The following is a 24255-nucleotide window of genomic DNA, read 5'->3' on the forward strand; positions in this document are numbered from 1 at the left end:
ATTTAATGAGATCCCCATTGCCCAGTGTATCTGGACTGTTTGCATGGTGTTTGGGGGTAGAGGGTAAGGAAGAGAGAGACAGAGACAGACACAGAGACACAGAGAGACAGAGTCAGAGAGAGACAGAGAGACACATGAGGGAGACACACACACACACACAGAACCGTGTTTAAAGAGCAAAGAGCTACAAACAAACCCAGTACCCTCTCTGGCTTTCTTTTTCTCTCTATTTTTGGCAGCTCCTTAGGTCTGTGGCTCTTTCCTCAAGAGGATGAATCCAAGGGTGGCCTCGGGCTGCTGGGTACAGCTGCTCCTTTGAGGGAATTCTTTTACAGATATCAGTCAAAAAGTTTCTGTCAGCAGGAACTGGAAGGCATCACTGAGGGTGTGCACACACGTGTTGTGCACATGAGTGTGAGTGAGCGAGCGTGTGTGTGTGTGTGTGTGTGTGTGTGTGTGTGTGTGTATACACTTGCACGCACAGTGGTGGACATTTCATCTCACTAGCTCCATTCTTGGAAAAGCCACGTCTTCTTGGCAAGGGAGAGCAGACACTTCCCTGTGCACCTACAAATAAATCAGTAAATCATTAAATGACTCATCGTGACAAACCCAGCACTTTGTCCCCTCTCCTCCCGAACTGCTTAATTTTGTTTTCTCTTCTGGACTGTTCCGCCGCCTGTCAGATTTGCTTCCCGTTCTACCACCTCCACGGGGTCGCCTGCAACTTCTTACCCCCGCGTCCTCTAGTCTTTCTGCGCACATTTGTGGAGCGCCTGCTCTTTCTCACCCTACAGTGGCATGGGGTGTGGCAGTTAGTGTCTGCTGTGAATTCATCAGAAAGGGACGACAACGGAGAGCACACACGACTTTCACACGAAACACAAAACTTCCTCCTTAAACTGCAGCTGGGTTTAGGGTCCTTGCAGTAAATCCTTGCTTGAGTTTGGGGCTTCAATTTCCTGACCTTCGTAAAAACAAAAGCAAAACCACAAGTTCATTTCAGAGTTCCCTCTTCTTCGGCCCAGGAGAAGGGAGGGACCAGGAATAAGAGCCAGCGAGGGGCTTCTCGGAGCTTCTCCGCAAAGGGCCCCTCCCCCACCCCAACCTGTGTTTGGGTTCCAGGAAGTGGGAGGGCGCTGTTGCCTGGTGGCCTGAGTCGCTCTCCTCTGCTTCCGGACCTCCCTATCCTGCCTGAGAACATGTCTCATCTGAACCCCCAGCGCTGGTGCCCTGTAAGGTGAAACTGGCCGAGAGACTGCCACCTTCCCGTGGGCTGCTCTAGCCCAGAGGCTGGCCAAAGGTCACAGCGGGCAACACCCCCGGGCTTTGCAGGCGGAGGAGCTGGTCTCACTGATGGCAACTGGGAGGGACTGGGTCCTGTGGCCACTGCCCCCTCCCCTCCAGCTTTCCCGAGGTGTTTTTAGTAGCCTCTACCCCCACCCCAACCGGCTGAGGAACAGACAGTGATTTCTAACTCAGGTCAGGAGGACCCAGGAAGCATATTTAGCTTACAGGAAACCGCTTCTGGTCCAGTCAGTCTGTCAGCAGCCTGCAGGCCCATGCTGCCATCACTCCCTCCACATCTGGGGGTTTCCCTCCACATCTGGGGGTTTACAGACATGGCCCTTCTTCGGACACGTCTACCCGTTTCCTAGTCTGCTTAGGTATGGTCCCTATGCTCTCAGCCATGCCAGGACAGGGTAGTCTATGTTTATTTCTGACCCCTGTGAGAGTTCTCATGTAAGTGGGCTTGTGTGAACCAGGGTGAAGGTGGGTATGGATCTGTGTCTACTTGTGTGGATATGAGTGTGTGTGTGTGTGTGTGTGTGTGTGTGTGTGTGTGTGTGTGTGTGTGTAAAACCTGCCTGACTGGCAGGAGTGAATATATTCTAAAGGGACACCTTGATCCTCTTTGACAAACATACTACTGAAACAAATTACAGTTCCTCCAGGAGTCTCCTCATGGAAAAGGAAAAGGTTGAAGCCCCGGAGTTCCAGAGGAGGTGTTTGTTCACTGGAGAAAGTTTTACAGCTGGTGGGGCAGACTTGGAGCTAAGATAATGATGGCCAGGGCTGGACTGCTTGGCTATGTAGTCCTGTCTCCTATTTAAACCTTGCCCACTTCTCAGGACCCTGAAGAAGGGCTGTAGGGGTGGCAGAGGCTCACTGGATCTCTGTCCCTCTTCCCAGTGTGGCCCCATGGAGTACATCTCCCTTTTCTGGTTTTCACTATTAATCTGGCTCTTTTAATTAAAGGCTTATGGAGGACTGGTGGCCTGAACCTGTCTTGCTGGGGCAGAGACTGCGACCTTAAGTTCAGTCACTTGTGTGCACCAATCTATTCCTTTATATAACAGTTAAAAAAAAAAGATTTATTTGTTTTATGTATGAGTGCTCTATCTGCGTGTATGAATTTATGTCAGAAGAGGGCATCAGATCCCACTATAGATGGTTGTGAGCCACCATATGGTTGCTGGGAATTGAACTCAGGACCTATGGAAGAGCAGCCAGTGCTATTTATTTCTGAGCCATCTCTCCAGCCCCATATATATCAGCTTTCAAGAATGAATGTTCATGTACAGAAAGGTATCTGAACATGTGTGTGGGCATGTGTAGTGGACACTTTTCACCTGCTTGTAGAGAGCATCAGAGAGCTACATTTAAAGTTTAGAATAAAAAGGTTTTCTAAAATTCAATATATTTTTTATTAAATCAGAAAAAGAGAGGTACAATATACAGGACCATCAGTCAATCATACACTACTTTGCATTACACCTTAATGGACTCATGATTCAATTTAGTTCTCTATACAAGAATTAAAAAAAAACACCTCAAGTATTTGAATAATCTTCTGTCAATTTTTATTAACTGGGTTAGGGGGAGTATTTTTTTTTTTTAAAATCAGAAAACATCCTGAACACATTAGGCATTACAGACAGGCGTGAGATAAGCGTCAGACAGAGCAGATGAAGCGAACTCCTCAGGCATCTAAGAAACATTAATAATGAAATATTGCAGAGACAAATCTTGGTTAGGGGTACCGAATGCAAAGGGGAAAGTGGAGGTCTTGGCACCCCTTGGTGTCACAAAATAAACCTGCAACTTAATTTCATTTTGCCCTTGGTTTTTCTTTTAAAGTTGGTAATCCAGGCCCTTGTCCCTACACCTCAGAAATAATTGTTCCCCCAAATCATTGCAATCCCTCTCCAGTCAATCACTCCCTTTCCCGATAACTTTCAAGGGTCCTATTTGAAAATTGACTCTTACCCATTCATCTATATACCCTACACATTCCATTCCAAAAAGTAGGCAGATGCCCACAGGACCTGCCCAGAGTCCTCCTTCCTCCAAGTGTGAACTGAAACAAATAGGTCTTCCCTTCCCCGTTCAGGCTTAAGGGATGAGTCGACATCTTCTACAAAGCAGAATAATCTTTTTCTCATTTTTTTTTTTTTGCATTTTCCCTCTGCAACTTACTGGATACTGCCATCTTTTCATAACTTAACACAAATGCCTTTATCTACCTCCTCCATCCCACGCCTGGTACTCACCAGCTCTCCTGGATTAACTAGTTAACCTGCTAACCCATTTTTACAGTTATATTGCCAGGAAAGACTGGACCAGAGACGTAAATAATACACCTCAATCTACAACAATTCAGGTCGAAGTTGTAGGCAGAATTTCATTGGCTGGCCAGGAGAAAGACAAATATATACACAGAGTGAGTCTGGACGGGAGATGGAGTGGAGGAGGACCTGGTGGGAACTGAGTTGTTTGTTTACTTGGATTTTCCGACTGGTCCGATGGATACAGGGTCCGTCTGCACCTGAGCATCCAGCATCCGCTTTGGTCCCTGGAGAGAAACATAAAGCAGTCCATATAAAGCCAGCAGCAACAAGGAGGACTTACCGCATACTTATTCCAAGCTAGGTAATGTGCTATTTAAATACACCCTATTCGTGGGTAGATGTCCAGCTTCAGCATCTAGTGACGTTGCTATCTGGTTTTGTGAAATCTTAGACACATTATGATTTGATGTCTTTGCCTTTGCGATGAGAATATTTAAACATCTCAGAGGGTTGTTCCCAAGATAAAGTGGGCTCACACTGTGACACACTTAGAATAGTCCTGGGGTGGGAACTTCCTGTTGTAGCTCATTCTAGATACCTCATCTCTAGTCATTGTCAAGCAACTCATTCTTTCACTGTCTCACAAAATGGAGCTCTGATTTATTCCTCATCACTATCTGGAGTGATCTTACTATCTTTACTCTGGCATCTTCCTCCTCTGTGGATTCTGTCTGCTGCATCCTCAGGGCCACCCAAGTTCCTGGCATGTGGAAGGTGCACCTTACTGCTGTCCTGGTGTGGCAGGTGGACACATGCAGGAACTGTTACGACTGTACTACTGTATTTTCTGTCAAGTGTTACTGAGACACAGTCAAACTAGCCCTTCCTGCACACAGTTCCATGAGCTCCCATTAGTACAATGGTCATGTCAGCACCACCTAAATCAAAATACATACCACCCTTGTCTCTGCCCATCTCCCAAATATTGGCTGTCCTAGAATGCGGTAATGCATTGTGTCCCCCAGTATACTGTGTCCCCCAATAAAATTATCTGAGATTCAGAGGAAAAAGCCAGCTACTATAGTAAACAGAAGTCAGGCAATAGTAGCACACACCTTTAATCCTATCACTTGGGAGGCAGGGATCTGTCTGGATCTCTGTGAGTTCAAGGCCACACTGGGAACAGAGCCAGGCATGGTGATACAAGCAGGGAGCTGGTGGCACACGCCTTTAATTCCAGCACTAAACATAGAGGTCTAGAGGTCTGTACAGACAGACAGGAAGTGACAGAGCTGAGCAGGAAGAGGAAGTGATGTAGCTGGGCTGAGAGAGCAAATGAGGGAGCAGAACAGAAAGGCATATAGGTGTGGGTATATAGGAAGTAGGTCTCTTTGGAGACTGAGGTGTTGGTGAGGTGAGGTTAGATTGTGTCTTTTCCTATTTCCCTGGTCTGTCAGGTTTTCACTCCTATATCTGGCTCCATGTTTTTTTTTTTTTTTTTCTAATTGAATAAGACCGTTTAGCAATTCATTTACACTAGAACTCACTATTTAGTCCAAGTTGGCCCTGGTCTCACAGCAATCCTCCTGAGAGTTAGGATTTTAGGCTTGCACCATTATGCCTATTTTCCAGGATTTCATACCAACAAGTAAGAGAATCCTTAGCCTTTGAACACAGTTTCTTTCCTGACACATGTGAGCTGAGATTTATACATGTCACATGGATTGGAAACAGTTACTGGTGGCTCTTTCTTCAGTATAAAGTAGAACCTTACAAAATAGGATCGTTCACAGAGCACATAAAGGTATACAGAGCACAGTTTAATACTATAGTAGTAAGTTATATAAAGGGAATAGTGTGATATACTATATATAACATAGGATAGTATATATTACAGAATATATACATACTATCTGCTACATAATGTAGTGTAGAAAATATAACACAGTATAGTTTTTAATTTTGTGTGTGTGTGTGCACGCACATGTGCATGCGTGCTCACATGTGTATGGTGCACACGTGAAGGCCATGCAAAGGGCACAAGTTGATGCCAGGCATTTTCCCCAATTGCTCTCCACCTTACATACTGAGGCAGGGTCTCTCTCTTGGACCAAAACCACACTGATTAACTTAGTCTATAACCATCTTTCTTCAGGGATCCCGTCTCTGCCTCCTTAAGTGCTGGGATTACACGATTGTGGCCACACCCTCTTGGTATTTACATGGGTCTTGGGGATACCAACTCTGATCATTTTATGGGGTGGTCAGAACAAATCTGACTGTCTCGGCCACTCTGCCTGAAACTGCAGCCCCAAAAGGAATTCTGTTCCCAGCAGTCTCAGCGGCTCCTTTGGTGAAGAAGTAACTCAAGCAAGCATTACCCCTGGCAGATCAAAGATGCAGGGGGCCACCAGCTTGAGGCCAGCTCTTTAAGTTCTTATGTCACAGAGTACAGTGTGACTGAGTGGCTAAAGACACCAGAACCTAACAGAAGAGAGTATTTTGTATAGCAAATAGCCGGACTTCCAGTTAATCACAAACTGTCTAGTTTGGCCAATCACAAGCAGGCAACATAGCATACCAAACTTAAATAAGGTAAACGGTGCACTGCACCAGTTTGATGCTTCTTGTAGCCAATCAGTGATGACTTTGTCCAGCCTGTAAGCTGGTGGCTGGTAGGGCTGAGCTGGGCTCTAGGATCCTCTTCTGATTCAGAGTTCTGTCCAGTCCACAAATGGTCCCTTCCTCAAATACTCCACATTAAATATGTTGACTTTAGGGAAGAGGGAGCATCATTTGGCTTAGACTGGGCAGTAGGCCAGTTTATGGCGGCATTTTATTGATTGATGACTTCAGTGGCTCACTGTGGGCAGTGCCATCCCCTGGGCAGGCAGTTCTAGGTTGTGTAAGAAAGCAGGCTGAGCCAGCCACGGGGAGCAAGTCATTAAATAGCACTCCTCTATTGTCTCTGCGTCAGTTCCCGCCTTCAGGTTCCTGCCCCGATTTCCCTCCATGATGGACTGTAAACTGTAAGCTGAAATAAACCTTTTCCTCCCCAAGTTGCTTTTGGTTGTGGTATTTATCACAGCAATAGAAAGAAAATTGAGGGCCGGGTGGCGGTGGTGGTGCCCGCCTTTAATCCCAGTACTTGGGAGGCAGAGCCAAGCGGATCTCTGTGAGTTTGAGGCCAGCCTGGTCTACAGAGCGAGAGCCAGGACAGGCACCAAAACTACACAGAGAAACCCTGTCTTGAAAAACCGAAAAAAAAAAAAAAAAGCAAATTGACCTAAATTTTACAACGGGGGAAACTGAGGCACTGAGGGGTTGAATAGCTCAGCTAAGGACACACAGCTAGGAGGCAGCCAGAGCAGGACTGCAGACAAGCTGGGTGGAGTGGCTTGGGAGCATAGGCCTTTGGCCTCACTCTCTCCTACCATCCCCGATGCTGTTTAGATCTTCCTGCCCCGCCCCCCCATCCTCATCCTTCCTGCCCCTAACCTCAAGCCTACACTTTGGAGATTAATACCTCATCCCTTAGCTAAGAACCAAGAACGACGGCCCCATCCACTCACCAGCCCCTTCAGGAAGCCCCCGAGGGACTGTCGCCGCTTCTCGGACCTCTTCTGGGGCTTGTCCCCGCTCTGCGGAGAGGTCGCCTCCACCACGGGCTGTTGCGCGCACTGCGCGGCTTCTCTGGCTTCCGGTTTGCTGCTCTTCAGCTTGTTGGTCTCAGCCACAGACTTCTTGTCCACCACCGACTTCTTCTCCTTTGAGGAGGTCTCCTTGCCTTTCTGGGCGGTTGGCGCGGGCTCCGGCTCTGGGGGCGAGGGCGTCTTCTCCGTGGAGTTCGACGTCTACAGTAATTCCAAACAAAGCCCCCGTTTAGTGTCTGAAAGAGGATTCTTAATAGCAGAAGGGTAAATGTGTTAAACAGAGATGTTCGGATGTTGGAAATGAGTTTGGGTAAAATGTGGAGAAAAAAATAAATCAAGGTCGTGTATAACAGGGGCATTTATTTATGTATTTATTTTTGTAATAATCCATTATTCATTTATGCATTCCCTGTAAGGACTCTTTCTCTTTGTCAAACTACATACATGACTTTGGCTGAGCCACTTAACTCCCCAGAGCCTCAATTTCCCCACCTGTAAACTGGGGTAGTAATAACAGCTACCCCATGCAATCTAGGCAAACTAATTCTACCCCCAGGAGAAGAGCCTGTGGCCTAGGCCTGGCCAGTCACGACAGAGTATGTGATGGAACTTGTACAGCTCTGATTGGTTCAGGATAAGCTAGAGACAGCTATGATTGGTTCAGGATAGCTGAAGCTAGCTCTGATTGGTTCAGGATAGCTAAAGACACACAGGCTAATCTGATATTAGAGCTTTGCTAGAAAAATCAAGAGGTCTGGCTTTACTCCACTGGATTTGAAGCTATGAAAATACAAGCCTGAGCCTTTGTGAGTTCGTTTCAAGAGAAAAAATATCTCCAGATAGGAAGTCAACACAGAGAAAAACAGAGCCGAGAACATGCGAATCAAATCAGTATGGGTGTCAGCATATGTGACCGTGGATCCAGCATTCCTGAAGCCCTTTCATGAACCGGGCAGTGTTGAGAGGGTGTCCCATAATTAGCCCAAGTGACTTGAGAGTGCACATTTTGAAATTCATAATTACATATGCCTTATATTTTTATGTGAAACTGTCCCTTTATGTCATGAAATGGTAGTTAAAAAAAAAAACCCAGATGGTTATTTTTAGTTTTGAATGGGCATCTTTCAATACCAAAATGAGACACCCCACACGGTACCTACAATGTACAGGCTGTAAAAACCCCAGTCCTAGAAGTTTCTGGGAAAAGTGTAGCTACGCAGAGAAAAAAAAATCTGTCAGGAAGTTGAAATCTTTTTCTCATCATATTTTTGACCTCAACTGACTACCAGTACAGACAACAGAAAATCAGAAAAGAGGGAGACCAAACAACCCCAGAGAAATCCTTCTCCCCAGTGGTGATTGAACAGGGTCCCAAGCAAGCTCTCTGGTGTTAGACAGACACAGGTCTCAAGAACTCTGACTTTGGTGCAGGGAGGCAAACCGGAGTAGCCAGAGAAATTTGATGAACCCAATGTCACACGCACCATCCAATTGGCTAGTGGCTGCCCAGATCCTAGCTGGGAGACATCATGTCTTTACTTGGCCAGCACGGGCCTCAAACTTGTGATCCTCCTGCCTCTACCTCCCAATTGCTGGTGGTCCCATGCCCCCATATGAGGCTTCTGAGACCTTGGCAGTGAACTCTTGTAAAACGCAATCCATATCAACTTTGAAAGTTACACCAAACAATAGAAGTATATCTACTACCCCATGGGCCACATTTGACCCCTTAATTCAGGTCTACAAACTCTGGTTCATGAAGTGCTGTCATGTACCCAGGTAGGAAGTCCCACAGCAGAGCTGTTATGTTGACCATGAATAAAAGCTGGTGTTTTGCATCAGTGAACCCAGCACAGCTCTGAGAAAGAAGCCAGAAGCCAAGCGGACAGGCCGCTCTGAGCCTGAGCTCACGGAGACTGCAGCTCTCGGGAAGTAGATGTCCTTGGAGGTAGCCAACACTCTTCAAATTATTCTGCAGCCACCTGTACCTAATCCTGCCGTTTCCCAGCAGCCAACGCTGTAGCAAGCGATAAGACATGGAGGTGAATCCCTGAGTAGCATAGGAAGCCCAGAGCCACTGTCTCCTCCGGGTGAAGGGGACTCCTGCCACGATGCTCCTTGGGAAGGCTGGGAACCTGCGATGCTGTGCAAACCCCTGAATTTCCACAAATTGTGTGGAAGATGTCAGCATCTAGCAGTGACTCAAATCCTTACAGTGGAGTCAGAGACCTGGCTTGAGTATAGTTCTATCATGCCCCTGCTGTGTGACTAGGCAGCGAGAGGCTCTCCCTGTCCTCTCCCTGCCACCTGAGGGTCAAATGGCCACATCTGGCCCATGTGGGATGCCAATGCTGGGTAGTGATCATGTTGGGTTTTCTTAGAGGGAGGTGGTTCCAAGACACAGAAATGACAGCTTGATGTTCAGGAAAGTCCCCAGCCACCAGGCTGACAGAAGAGCTGGTCACCCTCGTCGTAACCTTGCCTGAAGTTCCTCTTTTTAAGAAACTGTGAGGCTCTGAGTGCACTGTGCAGATGAGGCACTGGGAAACAGTGACGCATGGTGACACACTAGTGGCCCACCGCTCACACTGCCCAGCTGCAGGGACTCCCCCTCCCTTCTCGGGAAAAATTCCATCTGGGAACTGGGCTTTTCCTTGTTCCTCCTGCCCACATATATAGAAGTTTTCTACTTATTAATAAAAATAGCAACTCTAGACTGTATTCTGAATTATGCTGTAGATTCATGTGATATGAATATTGGATGGCCATTCCCTACCAACAGTTTAATAATAATGACAAATAGCACCTACATTTGGCTGGATCGTGCAACCCCAATTCATACGCTGAAAATGATTCCCTTTTGTGGTTGCATTTGGAGTAAAGTAATAATTCAATATGAAATGAGGTTGTACTGATGGGGCTCTGATTCCAAAGGTTTAGCATCATTATAGGAAGAGACACTAGGGGGCACTCTTCTCCCCTCGCTCCTCCTCTATTGTCCCCTGCAAGGCAGAAGGCAGCCATTTGCAAGCAAGGGAAAGAACCTTCACTAGGGACTGAACCATGGCAATACTTTGATTTTAGCCTTCCCAGCAACAGAAATGAGGGAAAAGACATGTCTGTGGTTTAAGCCACTCAGCGTATGGTGTTTTGTTATGGCAGCCTATGCTGATATAAAACAATTCATTGAGCCTTCCAGGCCAGGAATGTTCTCAGTCCTTTCCTGGTACTGAGTCATCTAGGTAGGACACCCTATAACGTCTACTTCCCCTACATCCACCTAGGTGTGGAAACTGAGACACTGGGAGATTAGTAATCTGCCAAAACACCTACAGCAAAAACTCCACAAAAAACAGAAAACAAAAAGGCCCTGGCTCATTGAGTCTAAAATCCAGGCTTTTAAGCACTTCTTTGTATTATTAAAATTACTAGAAAACTATTTGATATATTTAAAAATTTTTTTTTAAATTTTATGTGCATTGATATTTTGCCTGCGTGTATGTCTGTGTGAGGGTGTTGGATCCCCTGGAACTAGAGTTCAGACACTTTTTTGAGCTGCCATGTGGGTGCTGGGAATTGATCCCAGGTCCTCTGGAAGAGCAGCCAGTGCTCTTAACTGTTGAGCCATCTTCCAGCCCTGGTATTTGATATTTTTATAGAGGTATTCATTTAAAATTTAAAAAGTGCCAGATTACAAACTAGAGGGTCTTTAGACGACGTTGAACACCTGATTTTCTTCCCTCTGGCTCTCAAGTGCTGGGATTGAGGCATGTGCTACCATGCCTGGTCTCATGCAGTGCTGGGATGGCATCGGGGCTTTGTGTATGTCAGGCAAGCTTTCTACTAAGCGAGCTACATCCCCAGCCCAGTGATCCCATTTTTAAAAGAAAGATCCCATGCAGATATAAAATATTCTGTTAAGAACAAAGCAGCTGAGTCAGTGAGCGTCACCCATCTGCTTCAGGATAGTTCCCACTGTGTGCCAGACCCCACACACAGCGATAGAAAAATGGAAACACCTGCTTGCTCCACAATGTTCCAGACATGGGTGAGGCAGGAGAGACACACAGGAGAATCATTACAGAATCATGAAGTGAACAAACAAGATGGCGGTGATGGCCGCAGAGCACAGGATCTCTGAGGAGCTGACATTTCTGCTAAAACTTGAAGGCTGGGGAGAAATTTCCCATGGGAAGAGAGAAGAGGAAGTTCAACATAGCTGAAGACGAGTTTATACCATGTCTGCAGAGCCCCACAGTGTTGAGTATACAGTGGGCGTTTAATCTGGAAACGCTGCATAAATGACTGAGAACTGCATTGAAAATGAGCCTGGAGAGAAGCGAGAAGGCATCAGCTAAACCCACCACCAGACTGAGTTCAAGGTCACTTACTTGGCAACCGGAGTCTTTCCCATTACTTTCTTCTGAGCGGGTGATCCCTCCATCCCCTTTCACTGACTACAATAACAAACAGACAGTGTCCTTTCAGTGACCGCAACACAGCAACAAGGGACAGATGCATGCACTCCCCAAACCGATGACCCCCGTCATTTATTCTTGAGATTTAGGATCAAGACCCTAGAAGAGCAACTAGGAAGGACCGCTCATAGAGATGTGGAGTCCGACGGAACTCAAGGGCTAGCTTCCCAAAGGAGCAGCCAAAGTCCCAAGCCCCAGGGTTATGTCATTCCGGGATGAGTAGATCACGAGGAAAGTGCCAGTGTTGAGGCTGGCTCTGGTGGGCACACCTGGGTTGTATAGATCATGGTCCTCTGGGCATAACAGCCACTGCCATGGAGCAACCGTGATTGCTACAAGAGACCCTCCAAATCAGGCCTGTTGACTGCCCCTCATAGAAAGGGGGGGGGATCATTAGGCCTTCACCTGAGATTCTAGCCACTCTTTCCTACCCGCCCCCCCAGCTGTTTGTAGTCTCAGGAAGTACTAGGGCATACAGCATGTGGAAGGCTAACTGGAGGAGAAGGGTGTGGCTCCATCTAGCTAGATATAAGGAAGTCATTATCCATGCTGGGGTGAGACCTTTCAGTGCAGCAGCTGCTTTGGGGTCACCCAGGCGCCTATAAGTCACCCCTCACTCATGCTCTGGAAGAAAACCCAATAAACTCATTGGTTTACCATGGGAGACCTCGGTGGAGTTGGTGCGTTGCTCAGTCACTGGCCCCCTAGCTGGGGTGAATAGACAACTCTTCCTGTCTCCCCAGGAAAATGCATGTAATCCCTCCACTTACGGGCTGAGGCAGCAGGGCCCCTTTTTGAGAAGGGGAAGGAGGAGAAGAAAGCAGTGTTGGAAGGAGGTGATTAAACGTGAGCGAATGAAAGAACGGACAACTGGGCATTGTAGACTTCCGTTGGGACCGCCTGGCTGCTAACTGCTATTTTCATCCAGTGGAGTGCTGAGGGTTAGTGAGCATTCCATGCGCCATCCTTTAGCGCCCCCTAGAGCCAGTGGTTTTCTTGACAGGGCTGCATCTAGTTAACTGCATCTTTGATTCCTTCAACCAGGTGAGCTGAATGGACTAGTATTTCCAAATGTGTGGCCACAGGCACAGAGGCACCAGGCTCACCTGGGGACTTGTTAGAGCGATGCAAATTCTTCGCACCTGCTTAGGTGTAGATCTGCTGAATCAAACTCTGGGGGCTAGGGCTCGGCCACCTGTGTTTAACAAGCCCCTCAGGGGATTCTGAGCATATTAATGCCCGAGCTGGCCACAGCCACACTCAGACTTAACCTGAGCTCCGGAGCTTTAGCTGTGCACACAGTAATGTCCAGTGCTTGACACCATCAAATACCCACTGGGTGTGGTGATGAGCGCTTGGGTCTCATCCACAGCACCAACTCAGGTCAAGTCTTGGAATAGCTAGTCCTTACTTTGCATCTCCTCTTCCAGCTGTGCAAGAGGTGGGGTGGAAGCAGTGTGGGGTGAAGAGGAGATGCTCACCCTCACTGTTATCACCTGGGCTGTTCTCTTAAGCAGACGGCGTGCACTCACAGGGCACAGCCAAGAACAGTTAATCCTAAGAATGTTAGAGCAGGCAGGGAGCTGGCTCCACACCTTCTGTGAAAGCAGTGGGTGTGAGCACAGAGTTCAGGTCCTGGGAAGCTGGGTGGGCATGGTGGCCATTATAATCCCAGTGCACGGGAGGAAGAAATAGGATTCCTGGAGGAGCGGGCTAGCCAGGCTAGTCATATCTGACAGCACCTGGTTCAACCAAGAGACTCTGCCTTAACATAAGGGAGACTCCCAGCACCAGCCTCAGGCACACACGCACACGTCATGCACACCCCCACACATGTGTACCCATATACAGGCAAATGTGCATATAAGCACACATATCATACATGCATGAGGAAGGAAAACTGTACTGATGTATTTTGACTGATTAGTGTGATCTGCTTCAGTTGTCTGAGATGAGATGCTCAAGGTTCCGGAGAAGAGCACAAGGCTAACATCAAGTGGGGAGCTAACTGAGAGCAGGCACTGTGCCTAGAGAGAAAACTGTGCATGCTTTATTCACCACAGCAGAACCTTAACGTTATTTTCCTCATTTTAAGAGCAAACAAAATGAAAGCTCAGAGATACGAGGCTGGGCTGTGGACCTAGCTGGTTAGAGACGCACGCTGTGACAGCGGGCAGTGAGTCCAGGCTCCATACTCTAAGCCACCTCTGCTTTCTACCTCCCCAAGGAAGAGCAGGTACCACACCGTCAGCTAGCGATGGTTAAACATTTACTTGAAATTAGAATATCTGAATTACATAAATTGAAATTAGAGTAAGCAAAATAATGTGGGCTTGGAGAAGCTAGAGACGGATGAATCTGAAGTACAGACGTTTGGGGGACATGCCCATTACCGAGGTGGACCCTGAGCTTCTTAAATATTACTTGGTGTTGCTCTCCAAACAACAGAAACACTGACTAGCACCATCAATAGTTTGAGCAGAGTGTGGGGATCCCTAAATTCCTAAAACCGCATCTCCACTGCATCTCCACCGCATCCCAAGTACGGGCACACCCTTGGTGTGTGTTTCTTGATTGGTTAGGAATGGAGGGTGGGGTGTGCCAAGCTCTATGAACTTCCTGTTTCTTTGTTTTTTTGAGGCAGCATCTGCTACATCACCCAGGCAGGCCTTGAACTTGTCATCTTTCTGCCCCAGCCTCCCGAGTAACTGGGATTTACCGACATGCACCACTGTGGTGGTTTGGATGAGAAAGACCCCTATAGGCTCATATTTGAATGCTTAGTCCCTAGGGAGTGGACCTGTTTGAGAAAGATTAGAAGGATTTGGGGGGGGGGTGTCCTAGTTGGAGGAAGCGTGTCACTGGAGATGGGCTTTGAGGTGTCAAAACCCAATGCTAGGCCCAGTCTCTCTCTCTCAGTCTCTCCCTGCTGCCTGGGTCAGAATGGAGCTCTCAGCTACTTCTCCAGCACCATGCCTGCCTGTGTGCTACCATGCTCCCCACCAGGATGATTATAGACTGATCTTCTAAGACTGTAAGCAAGCCCCCAAGTCAATGCTTCCTTTATGAGAGTTGCCTTGGCTGTGGCGTCTCTTCACAGCAGTAGAAACTGTGGCCGAGACAGCCACTGTACCAGGCTTCCAGGCACTCCTCTCAGAGAACTCCTTGTGAGATTCACCAAGGGTCAGTGTCTTCTTGACCAAATTTAGGTCTTGGGGCACGGAGAGTGGCTCTTCCTTCCTCTCAGTCTCCTGTGCTGTCCTAAGAGGCTCCACCTTGCCTGAGAGCATCATGGAAAGGGAACCGACTCCTGTGGTGATTGCTGGCAGCCCTCCTTACCATCTGCTACCATTCTGACACTTTGTGATCTCACTGGGCCCCCTGGGTTCAGTAGACGGAGCCCCTTCTACTGACTGGCACTCCAGAGTGGCCTTCGGAATATGGCTTCTGTCCACCTCAGTTAGCCCCTGGGGGACTGTGTATGTTTGTCTGTGTGGGTGAGTGGGGAGGTGTTCTTGTGTGGCGCTGTGCACGTGGAAGCCACAGGCCAACACTGAGTGATGTTCCCCTGGAAGCACCCACCTGTTATTTTTGAAACAGAGTCTCACTGAACCTGGAACTCATCAATATAGCTAGGCTGGCTGACTAGCGAACCCCGGAGAGCTACCTGTTTCTGCTTCCTTGGTGCTGGGATTACAAGCATGTGCTATCATACCTGGCTTGGGGGTGAAATTTAGATCCTCATACTTGGAAATCAAACAGTTTCCCAAACAAGCCACCTATCCCCTCCCAGGGGAATGTTGAGTTGTAAAATATAAACACACGTGTGGTGGGTTGAGTGGGAGGGTTTCCTATAGGCTCCGGCCTTCGAGCACTCGGTCCCCAGTGGGTGACACAGTCTGGGGGAGGCCTGGGAAGTGTAGGCTGTGGAGGAAGTGTGTCACAGGACATAGCGTTGGAGAGTTTAAAGGCTCTCGGCATTACTATTTCTCTGCTTCCTCCTTTTGGTTCAAGACATGAACTCAGCTTCCGGCTCCAACTCCCATCAACCCTCTGCTCTAAGTTGCTTTGGCTATGGTGTCTTATCACAGCAATAGAAAGGTAATCAATATTACATGCACGGACAACATAGCTTTTAAGCAAAAAAAAAAAAAAAAAAAAAAAAAAAAAAAAAAAAAAAAAAAAAAAAAAAAAAAAACAAAAAAAACCCCAAAAACCAAAAACAAAAAACAACAACAACAACAAAAAAAAACCCAAAACAACAAAAACGAAAACAATGATACTTCTACAGCTTCTTGACAATAAAGTTCTTTTGTATTCTAAAACTGCACTGTTGAACTTGACTTTTTTTATTTTAAGATGTGTGCCATAGATGCTTTTCCAGTTCAAGGGCTGGGTTGGGCATGCTTTCTTTCCCTCTGTCTCTTAGTCTTGGAGGAGAATTGGGTCAGCTCAGTACCATGCTGTGTTGGCAGGAAGATCACTACCATTCCCATCCTTCTTAAGAAAAATGGGAGCAAGTCTCTCAAGCCTTCTGATGGCTTTTTTTTTTTTTCTGTTTGTTTTGAAGCACAAGAAGCTGTATGTATGCCAAAGTAACTGACTTCTGGCATCAGACAAAGATGTCATTAAGTTCATCTGAGGCCACTTCCTTGATCATGCCTATCAAGCATCCCAACGCCTCCCACCTGCCCTCCCTCAGAACCTAACTAGGCAGAGCCCTCTCTCAGCGACAACTCGGAAAATCCATGGTGGGCTCTGCCATCCAAACAACCGTGACCACTGAGGCTTTATTTTTTCCAGTTGTCAAAAATAACAAAGTTATGGTCTGAGGATACTAAAATTCTTTCAGAAACGATTTAGTGTCATGTAGAAAAGTTTAGAGGCTCGGAAGCAATTTCCTACTCCCTGCCAAGTACCTTGTTTCCCCCATGGTTTTATTCATGAGACTCAAAGGTGAGGCCTCTCAGGACTCCAGCCTGCAGTTTAGAGACAGAATCTAGTCCTGGTGTCCGAGCCTTGCATGTTAATGGTCCTTGCAACGTGCTATGCATGTTGATAGTTTGATAGATACCCTGAGGAATATTGGAGCTGTTTCTAACATGGGGCATCAGATGGCCAACATTTGAGCAGAAACATTTGGTGGTCAGTTCACATTGTTTGGAAAGGAATGCACATGGATTTTGACCCTTCACCAAAACTGACAGTTAAAAGAAGTGGCATGGGTTTGGTGGCTCAAGCCTTTAATCCCAGCACTGGGGAGGCAAGGGCATGGTGGATGCATTAGTCAAGGTTCTCTAGAGTAACAGAATCTATAGAATGAATCTCTCACTATGTGTGTGTGTGTGTGTGTGTGTGTGTGTGTGTGTGTGTGTGTGTGTGTGTGTGTGTGAGTGTGTGTGTATGAATTTATTGGAATGACTTACAGGCTGCAGTTCAGCTAATCCAACAACGGTCATTCCAATAAACAGAAAATCCAAGAATCTAGTAGTTTCTTAGTCCACTAGGCTGGATTTCTCAGTGGGTCTTGAGTCTACACTGGGATCCCAAAGAAGTAGGCTCTAAAGCCATTGAAGGAATGGACTTGTTAGCAAGGCAAGCAAGGGCAAGCAGGCAAAGAGCAAAGCTTCCTTCTTCCATGTCCTTGTATAGACTTCCAGCAGAAGGTGTGGCCCAGATTCAAGTTGTGTCTTCCTGCCTCAAGATCAAGATCAAAGCTGTGCATCTTCCTACCTCAAAGGTCTGGACTAGAAGTGGATGCACCCAAGCAAAAATAATCTCTCACAGGTGTGTCCTTCATTTCTGGATTATAGTTCATTCAAGATGTAGGTCAAGTTGACAAGCAAGACTAGCTATTATAGTGGATCTCTGTGAGTTCAAGGCCAGCCTGATCTACATAGTGAGATGTATAGTTCAAGACAACCAGGGCTACATGGAAATACCTTATCTCAAAACACAAATAAACAAATAAAACACTACCTCCAAGCCAAAGAAGAAGTAGGGTGACTATTTATTTATCTTTTTTGTGGGGGATACAGGGTTTCATGTAGCCCAGGTTGGCCTCAAACTTAATATGTACCCAAGGGTGATCTTGAACTTCTGATCCTCCTGCCTCCTGGACCTGACCTGAATGCTGGGATTACAGAAGTGGGTCACCACTCTCAGTTTGGAGGTAAAATTTTAACATAGTGTGAGAGTATTAACAATAATGTTTCCTAACTCAACCATATTAATTTGGATCCAAGGAAATGGATCTTCATTAAACGTCCAGGTCCACAGAGGTAATACATCACAGTTTTCTGCTTCACTGAGATGTTCATTTGAAGTAGGACTGTGTTAGTCATAAATGATCTATCCGAAGTAACTTTCACTGTAAGAACAAATATACTCAAGAACCCTATACCCAAGCTTAACATAAGCCAAGCATTAATTCTCCTCTTTTGCCTTGTAATTTTAAGACCAGGGGCCCAACATATAAAGACAATGTTTGCAGAGAAAACCTTAATAAGGGAACCCCTAGCGAGGGCTCAGCATCATACTACCTCTACAAACTCCAGAAACCAATGGCCACACAGGAAGCAGCAATAATGCCTGGGTCAAAGGGCAGCTTTAGAAACAACAGAAATGGAGTAAAAGGGAACACTTGACTTGGGACTCCAAGTCTGCTCCAGGGTTTGGGTGAATTGTTCAGACCAGGCCCTCCTGGTGACCACTTGGAAGAAGTAAGAACGTCTATTACAGCTGGGCCTGGTTTGACTTTTTAAAACATTTGTTCTATTTTTCCTTATTTGTGTGTGTGTGTGTGTGTGTGTGTGTGTGTGTGTGTGTGTGTGTGTGTGTGTGTAGGTGTCTGCAGAAGCCAGAAGAAGGCTTCAGAGCCCCTGGGGTGTGAGCTGCCTGACATTTGTGCTGGGAACCAACCTGATGTCCTAAGTGCTCCGAACCACTGAGTCATATCTTCACCACCTCGTTATGAATGTTTTAATACTCAAAGGGGCATTTGAGACCCAGAACTCTGGCCTAAAGACTCTTGTATTTTGTTTTATAATTCTCTTTTCAAACCATCTTCCTTTCCCCTGATAATACTAATTTTTGATTTTATTAGCCTATTAGATTGAATGTGATTAACAGAAAACTAGGTTTCTTGGCTGTTTCCTCCTTTGGGCCTTTGGCTGCCCCCTATTAAACCTCAAAGTCTTTTTCTCAGTCTGAGAATGTCACACCAATCAAGGTTTTCTTATAAAACCAGTGGGCCAGAGAAAGGCTCCCAAGGAGGAGTAAATGGAATGATGTAGTTAGTTAAAACTAGTGTGGAGGAAAAGGGGCCTTTCCCAACGCAGCCTGTTATTATGCTGACAGATTAGAAATCTGAAATCTCCATCCTTCTATCTCCCACATTTCTGGTTTTGAATCTGCCTACCTGGTGATTAGGTACATGAACACAGCCCTCTGCCTACTCACACTATAAAAATATACTAGCATTTCAGTCACTTTCTTGACATCAGCTGATTAGTATGTATAAGAATCTGTTTCTCCCTTCTGATGGGCTGATGTCTTAGACGTACCTTGCAATTATTTTGGAGTCCTGCAGGAGCCTGTGGGACTTTGGTGGTTTAGTCCAACTATCTGTGTCGAATGTTATGTTAGGATTTATATTACTCTACTTTCTTTTACCTGAAATAGAGTTACACTAGAAATGAAGATCTTCCAATTTGTGAGAGGTTCATTTCTGGGAAGAAAATGATTCTTAAGAAAGGAACTAAGGCCAAGTAGGGCACGGAGGTGCACATCTGTAATCACAGCACTTGGTAAGCTGAGAAAGGAGGATTGCCATGAGCTTGAGGCTAGTTTGGGCCACATTGTGAATTTCAAGCATTATAGTAAAAGCTTGTCTCAAGAAGCCAAAGAAACAGGTTAAAGAAGGGCAATGAAATGAATAGTTCAGTGCGTTTCTTTGAAAAAAAAAAAATAGTATTCAACAAAGAATTCCTTTGCCAAAAAACAGGAAATGCATCAGCAGAAAGGAAGAGGCACGAGACAGAGGCCAGGCAGTCAACTCTCCAGCTACTGAAGTTGGATACAAACAAGAGGTTTTGCTATTAGGTTTTTCATTAAATCAATTATTGTAAATAAAATTATAATTTCCTAATTACCTAAAAATGTGTTTGAAGTATTCAGTTATTTGGCTTTGAAAGATTTCCCTAACCTTAGTAGTAGGTTACATGTCTTGTCTATTTTCAATCCCTAAGGCAGGCTCTGGGCCTTGATCCCCTGTAGAAATCCAAAGATTTTAAGTCAATTGAGAGGCCATGAATATACTACAAAAAAAAAAAAAAAAGTTTCCTAGAAGTAATCATGGGGTCCACCTTCCAGGGATCTCCCCAGCAGGGATATTAATACACACACATAAAAGTGAGTGTAAAGTCCCGGGCACGGCTCAGTGGGTAAAGGTGCCTGCCACCCAGTTTGACAACCTGAGTTTGAGTCCTAGGACCCACAGGATGGAAGGAGAGAACTGACTTCTACAAGTTGCCTTCTGACCTCCACATACATGCATCACCCCCAGCATACAAAATAAATGAATGTAAAAACAATTTTTTTTTGAGTGCATGTACATCCTTCATGTAGGCAAAAGAAGGGATCAAGACTGTGTGCAGATACTGGAGCCTACTCACTGAATGTGAGCAGAGTTTAAAATGGAGGTCTTTCCCCGCTTCTCTGGGTTTTATTCCCTGAGGGGATGGAACTCCTGATGCTAACTGTTTTCTGCCCTGTGCCAGCTCGTCACTGTACACTCGGTGATTCGTTGTTGGCCAGCGAATGACTAAAATGGAAAAGTTAGAGTCAGTCATCATCATCAACAGAGTAACGGCTGCTCTGAGGTGACAAGTCCATTCACTATAAGTAGAGGAAGCCATGAAAACAGTGAGGTGGGACTGTCTCAGGGCTGTGAACTCTAATACCCACAGGGACAGGGATGTGACCGGAGTTGGCTGGAGTGATGGCAGGGAGTTGTGGGGAATGTTGTTAAGGCTAGAAAACCTCGTCTTATGAATCGGAATGGACCACAATGCCGATAGCAGGCTTTGAGGAAAATAAAACAGAAAGACAATGAGATGTCAGGAGTTTTGGGGTGTGTGTGTGTGGGGGGGGTGTGAACACAACCATCACTGAAGCTTTAGACTGGGTTTAAACAGAAAGAAGAGTTCAAGTTTGCAGAGGACGAGAGCAGTGAACACACAGGTCACTAAGGGTCACCTGGGGAGGTGACCCATTCTTGGAGAGCCAGCTCCAAAGGCCTCCCCTGCCTCCAGTTCTTACCAACCATTCGGATGACCTGTTCTCACTGCAAGAAAACAGTGTCTGGCAGACAGCATCGAGGGATAAAGACACAGGGTCTGAACCTCTCCCAGCTCAAGGCTTTGCTGGAGATGGACTCTGGCTCCATTTCTATGTTTAGTTTGGAATTCCTTGTCTTTTTCTCCCCTTCACAGTGAAGCTAGCCACACTGGTAATTTGGAAGAGGCGCTAATTCTATTTGCTGATTCTTCTGTTTCCCCAATTAATCCAGAAACAAGAAAGCTGATCCCTTTTCATATCATGATGAAGAATGCATGGGCTTGTGGGCACGCACACACACGTGTAGTGGGAGCAGGCTCTCTCATGTAATGGCACACGTGTGGGGCCGGAGAACAACTTTGGGAGTCAGTTCTTGCCTCTGTTGCTGCTGGGGCCACCAGGCCAGCCGGCCTGTGAATCTTAACACATTCTGCCTCCACTTCCGGTGGCCCCGTAGGAGGGCTGGGATGACAGATGCATGCCAGTGCATCAGCATTTCACCCAAGTTCTGGGGCTGAAGCCAGGTCATCAGGCTTGAGCAGGAAGTGCTTTTATCTGCCGAGCCTTCTCCTTGGCCCAAAGGTCTCAAATCTTTTCTTTTCTTTTCTCTTTTTTAAAATCACACTGGTTTTGTGTCATGCACACACTCATGGGTGCTCTCCCGCACATGCGCACAAATGCCACAGTGCACCCATAGAGGCCAGAGGACAGCTCGCCACAGTCCGGTTCTCTCCTTCCACTGTGTGGGGGTTTGGGAGATCGAACTCAGGTGGCCAGGCTTGGTAGCTGGTGCCCTTACCTGTTTAGCCATCTTACTGGCCGGAAAGTCTCAAATCTTGACCCCATTTTAGAGCAAATGGGCAATGAGAGGGTGGGGCTTAGCCTCAGCCTGCCCTCGCTCCTACACCCTCCATACCAGGCGCCAAGAAGAGAGCTTGGCCTCTGCTGACACCTTCCAAGTCTCATTCCTGCCTGCAAGGGTTTGGCTGGCTTTTATTCTGTGATCTTGTTAAGAGGCTTCTGAAACTGGGGAGTTTTTTTCCAAATGGATTAGACTCCCAGATATGAAAGCAGAGGCACTTGAGGGTGAAAGTCTTGTTCTTCATTAAAAGAGAATTAAACCGATGACCTTTCTCTCGGGCTGCTGCTTACCCGGCTGACTTTAGTTTTCTCGTAGTCACAAAGGTCTCTGCCCACATTCTTTCTGCTCCACACAGAGTAAGAGTATGGCAACCTCACCAACCAAAATGTGCAGCCATATGTGCATCCACTGTAAGAATGTTAGGCAACCACTATTGCATTTGAATGGCTTAGGCTATTCATATCTCATGTTATCTTCAGAACTTCTGGACTTCAATCTATAGCTTTGGCCTTTTTTGTTTTGCAAACTGAGTTTCACGAACAGTGTAGCACAATTTGGCTTTGAACTTGGAATCTACTCCAGCCTCTTGAGTGCTAGGATTACAGGTGTAAACCTCTATGCCTGGCTATAGGTTATATTATTCAGTATTTAATCCAGGAAATGCCTTATATTGTTTTTTTAAGGCCTCTTTTAATTTATTTACATATTCTTAAAATTATTTTTAAAATGTGTACGTGTGTGCATTTGCTTGTTTGTATGTGCACCCTATGTGTGCAATACCCTAAGAGGCCAGAAGAGGGCACTGGATCTCTTGGAACTGGAGTTACAGACGGTTGTGAGCCACTTGATATGGGCACTGGGGACAGAACCCTGGTCCTCCACAAGAGCAGCAGGTGCTCTTAACCACCAAGTCATCACTCCAGCCCCATCTTTACATACTCTTATGTTCTTTATGCAAACAATACATTTGAATAAAAGGACCGTTCACTTCATCATCATAATGAGAAAGCAGTATCATTCACCAACATCAAACACACAATGCAAAACCAGCATTGAAATTAACTTCAGAGTGGATACTGTGGTCATCACTGACAACTGAAAGCCTCTTAATTTACTAAGAAGGGAGCTAGCAGAAGTTAAAGAACAGTAGCAAGAAGCAGGCCAGAGGACCAATGAGAAGAGTGAGAGGGAATCTACTCACTGAGCCCATCCATAGTGCCCACGCCTCACTACAGTTGGTCTCACACCATGGGTAGAACCCGCCCCCTCCTGTCAGCAGATGAGCTGCATGTCTGCTCTGTATGGGCGGGCGGGCGGATGGATGGACGGATGGACAGAAGGTGGCTTACCATTTGTCTGAGAAACGCCATCAGAGGGGTCCTCCGGGGTTTGTTTTCTTCTTTAACTTTTACATCTGTGGGTTCGGGCTGGGCCTCTTCTTCATTGAGATCCACAGTTTGTAAGGCAGGCTCTACTCCCTCAAACCTTACAGTTTCTACTGGTGGCTCACACACCGCCTGGATTGTTTTGCCAGGTAATAAGAAAGTAAAACAAAACAAAACAAAACAAAACAATCCCCGCTACCTAAATATTCCCCCAGAACACGTTTATGAAGGAGTCTTGGTTCTCCCATCTGCAGAGTAGCTGAGGGTTTGAACCTGTGACTAGTTTCTATGTAGGCAATCTTCAAGAGGCAATATTCAGGATGTACTTAATGAGCTCACAGACAGGTGATTGCTGATCACTGGACAGACAGATGGACAGGCAGACAGATAGATAGGAGTGGAGTTGGCAAGTTCCTTCCCCATGAAGGTGCAAGACATAGACAGGAGGAGTCCCTTCCACCCTTTCTAGTAAGTCTCTCTTTGGTCTGCCCCAGAACAACTACATTCAGCCTGTGTAGAGATCCTGTGGCGGTTTGAATGAGAATAGCCCCCAGTTGGTGGAACTATTTGGGAAGGATTAGGAGGTGAGGCCTCATTGAAGGAGGTGTTTCACAGTTTTGAGGCACCCCATTCTACTTAGTTCTCTCTGTGTGTCTCCAGCTCGTGGATCAGATGTGAGCTCTTGGCTACTGTCCTACCACCATGCCTGCCTGCCTGCTTCCATGCTTTCCATCATGATGGTCATGCACTAACCCACTGGAGTGATAATCCAGACCCTAATTAAACACTTTCTTTTATAAATTGCCTTGGTCATGGTGTTTTACCATAGCAATAGAACAGTGACTAAGGCAGAGCAGGAATAATCAGGCCACATATGTCAAATTCTTCAGCCTGTGCTAGGTAACATAAACACTCAGCTAATGCTACTGGTTCTTACTGGTTCTTAATGGTGTTAACATTAAACCC

The 24255-nt window shown here is 46.3% G+C and overlaps 1 protein-coding gene across 20 annotated transcripts in view; it reads right to left on the reverse strand.

Moving 5' to 3' along the window:
* Positions 1–393: 393 nt before the first annotated feature.
* Positions 394–24255, reverse strand: part of Bcas1 (brain enriched myelin associated protein 1) — an 84706-nt gene continuing 60844 nt past the window's right edge. For 6 of the 20 annotated variants that reach the window (XM_076571272.1, XM_076571271.1, XM_076571270.1 and 3 more), the window contains 2 exons: positions 7145–7426; positions 2840–3856 (listed from right to left, as the gene is read on the reverse strand). In XM_076571272.1, the coding sequence (XP_076427387.1) occupies positions 3782–3856; positions 7145–7426 (357 nt within the window). In that variant the 3' untranslated portion in view covers positions 2840–3781. Of the gene's footprint in view, positions 568–2839; positions 3857–7144; positions 7427–11616; positions 11683–23253; positions 23422–24255 lie in introns of those variants that run through there. The other 14 variants (XM_076571265.1, XM_076571262.1, XM_076571264.1 and 11 more) reach the window with 9 other exon arrangements.

Source organism: Peromyscus maniculatus, chromosome 4 (assembly GCF_049852395.1).
Source record: "Peromyscus maniculatus bairdii isolate BWxNUB_F1_BW_parent chromosome 4, HU_Pman_BW_mat_3.1, whole genome shotgun sequence".
Lineage (NCBI taxonomy): Eukaryota > Metazoa > Chordata > Mammalia > Rodentia > Cricetidae > Peromyscus > Peromyscus maniculatus.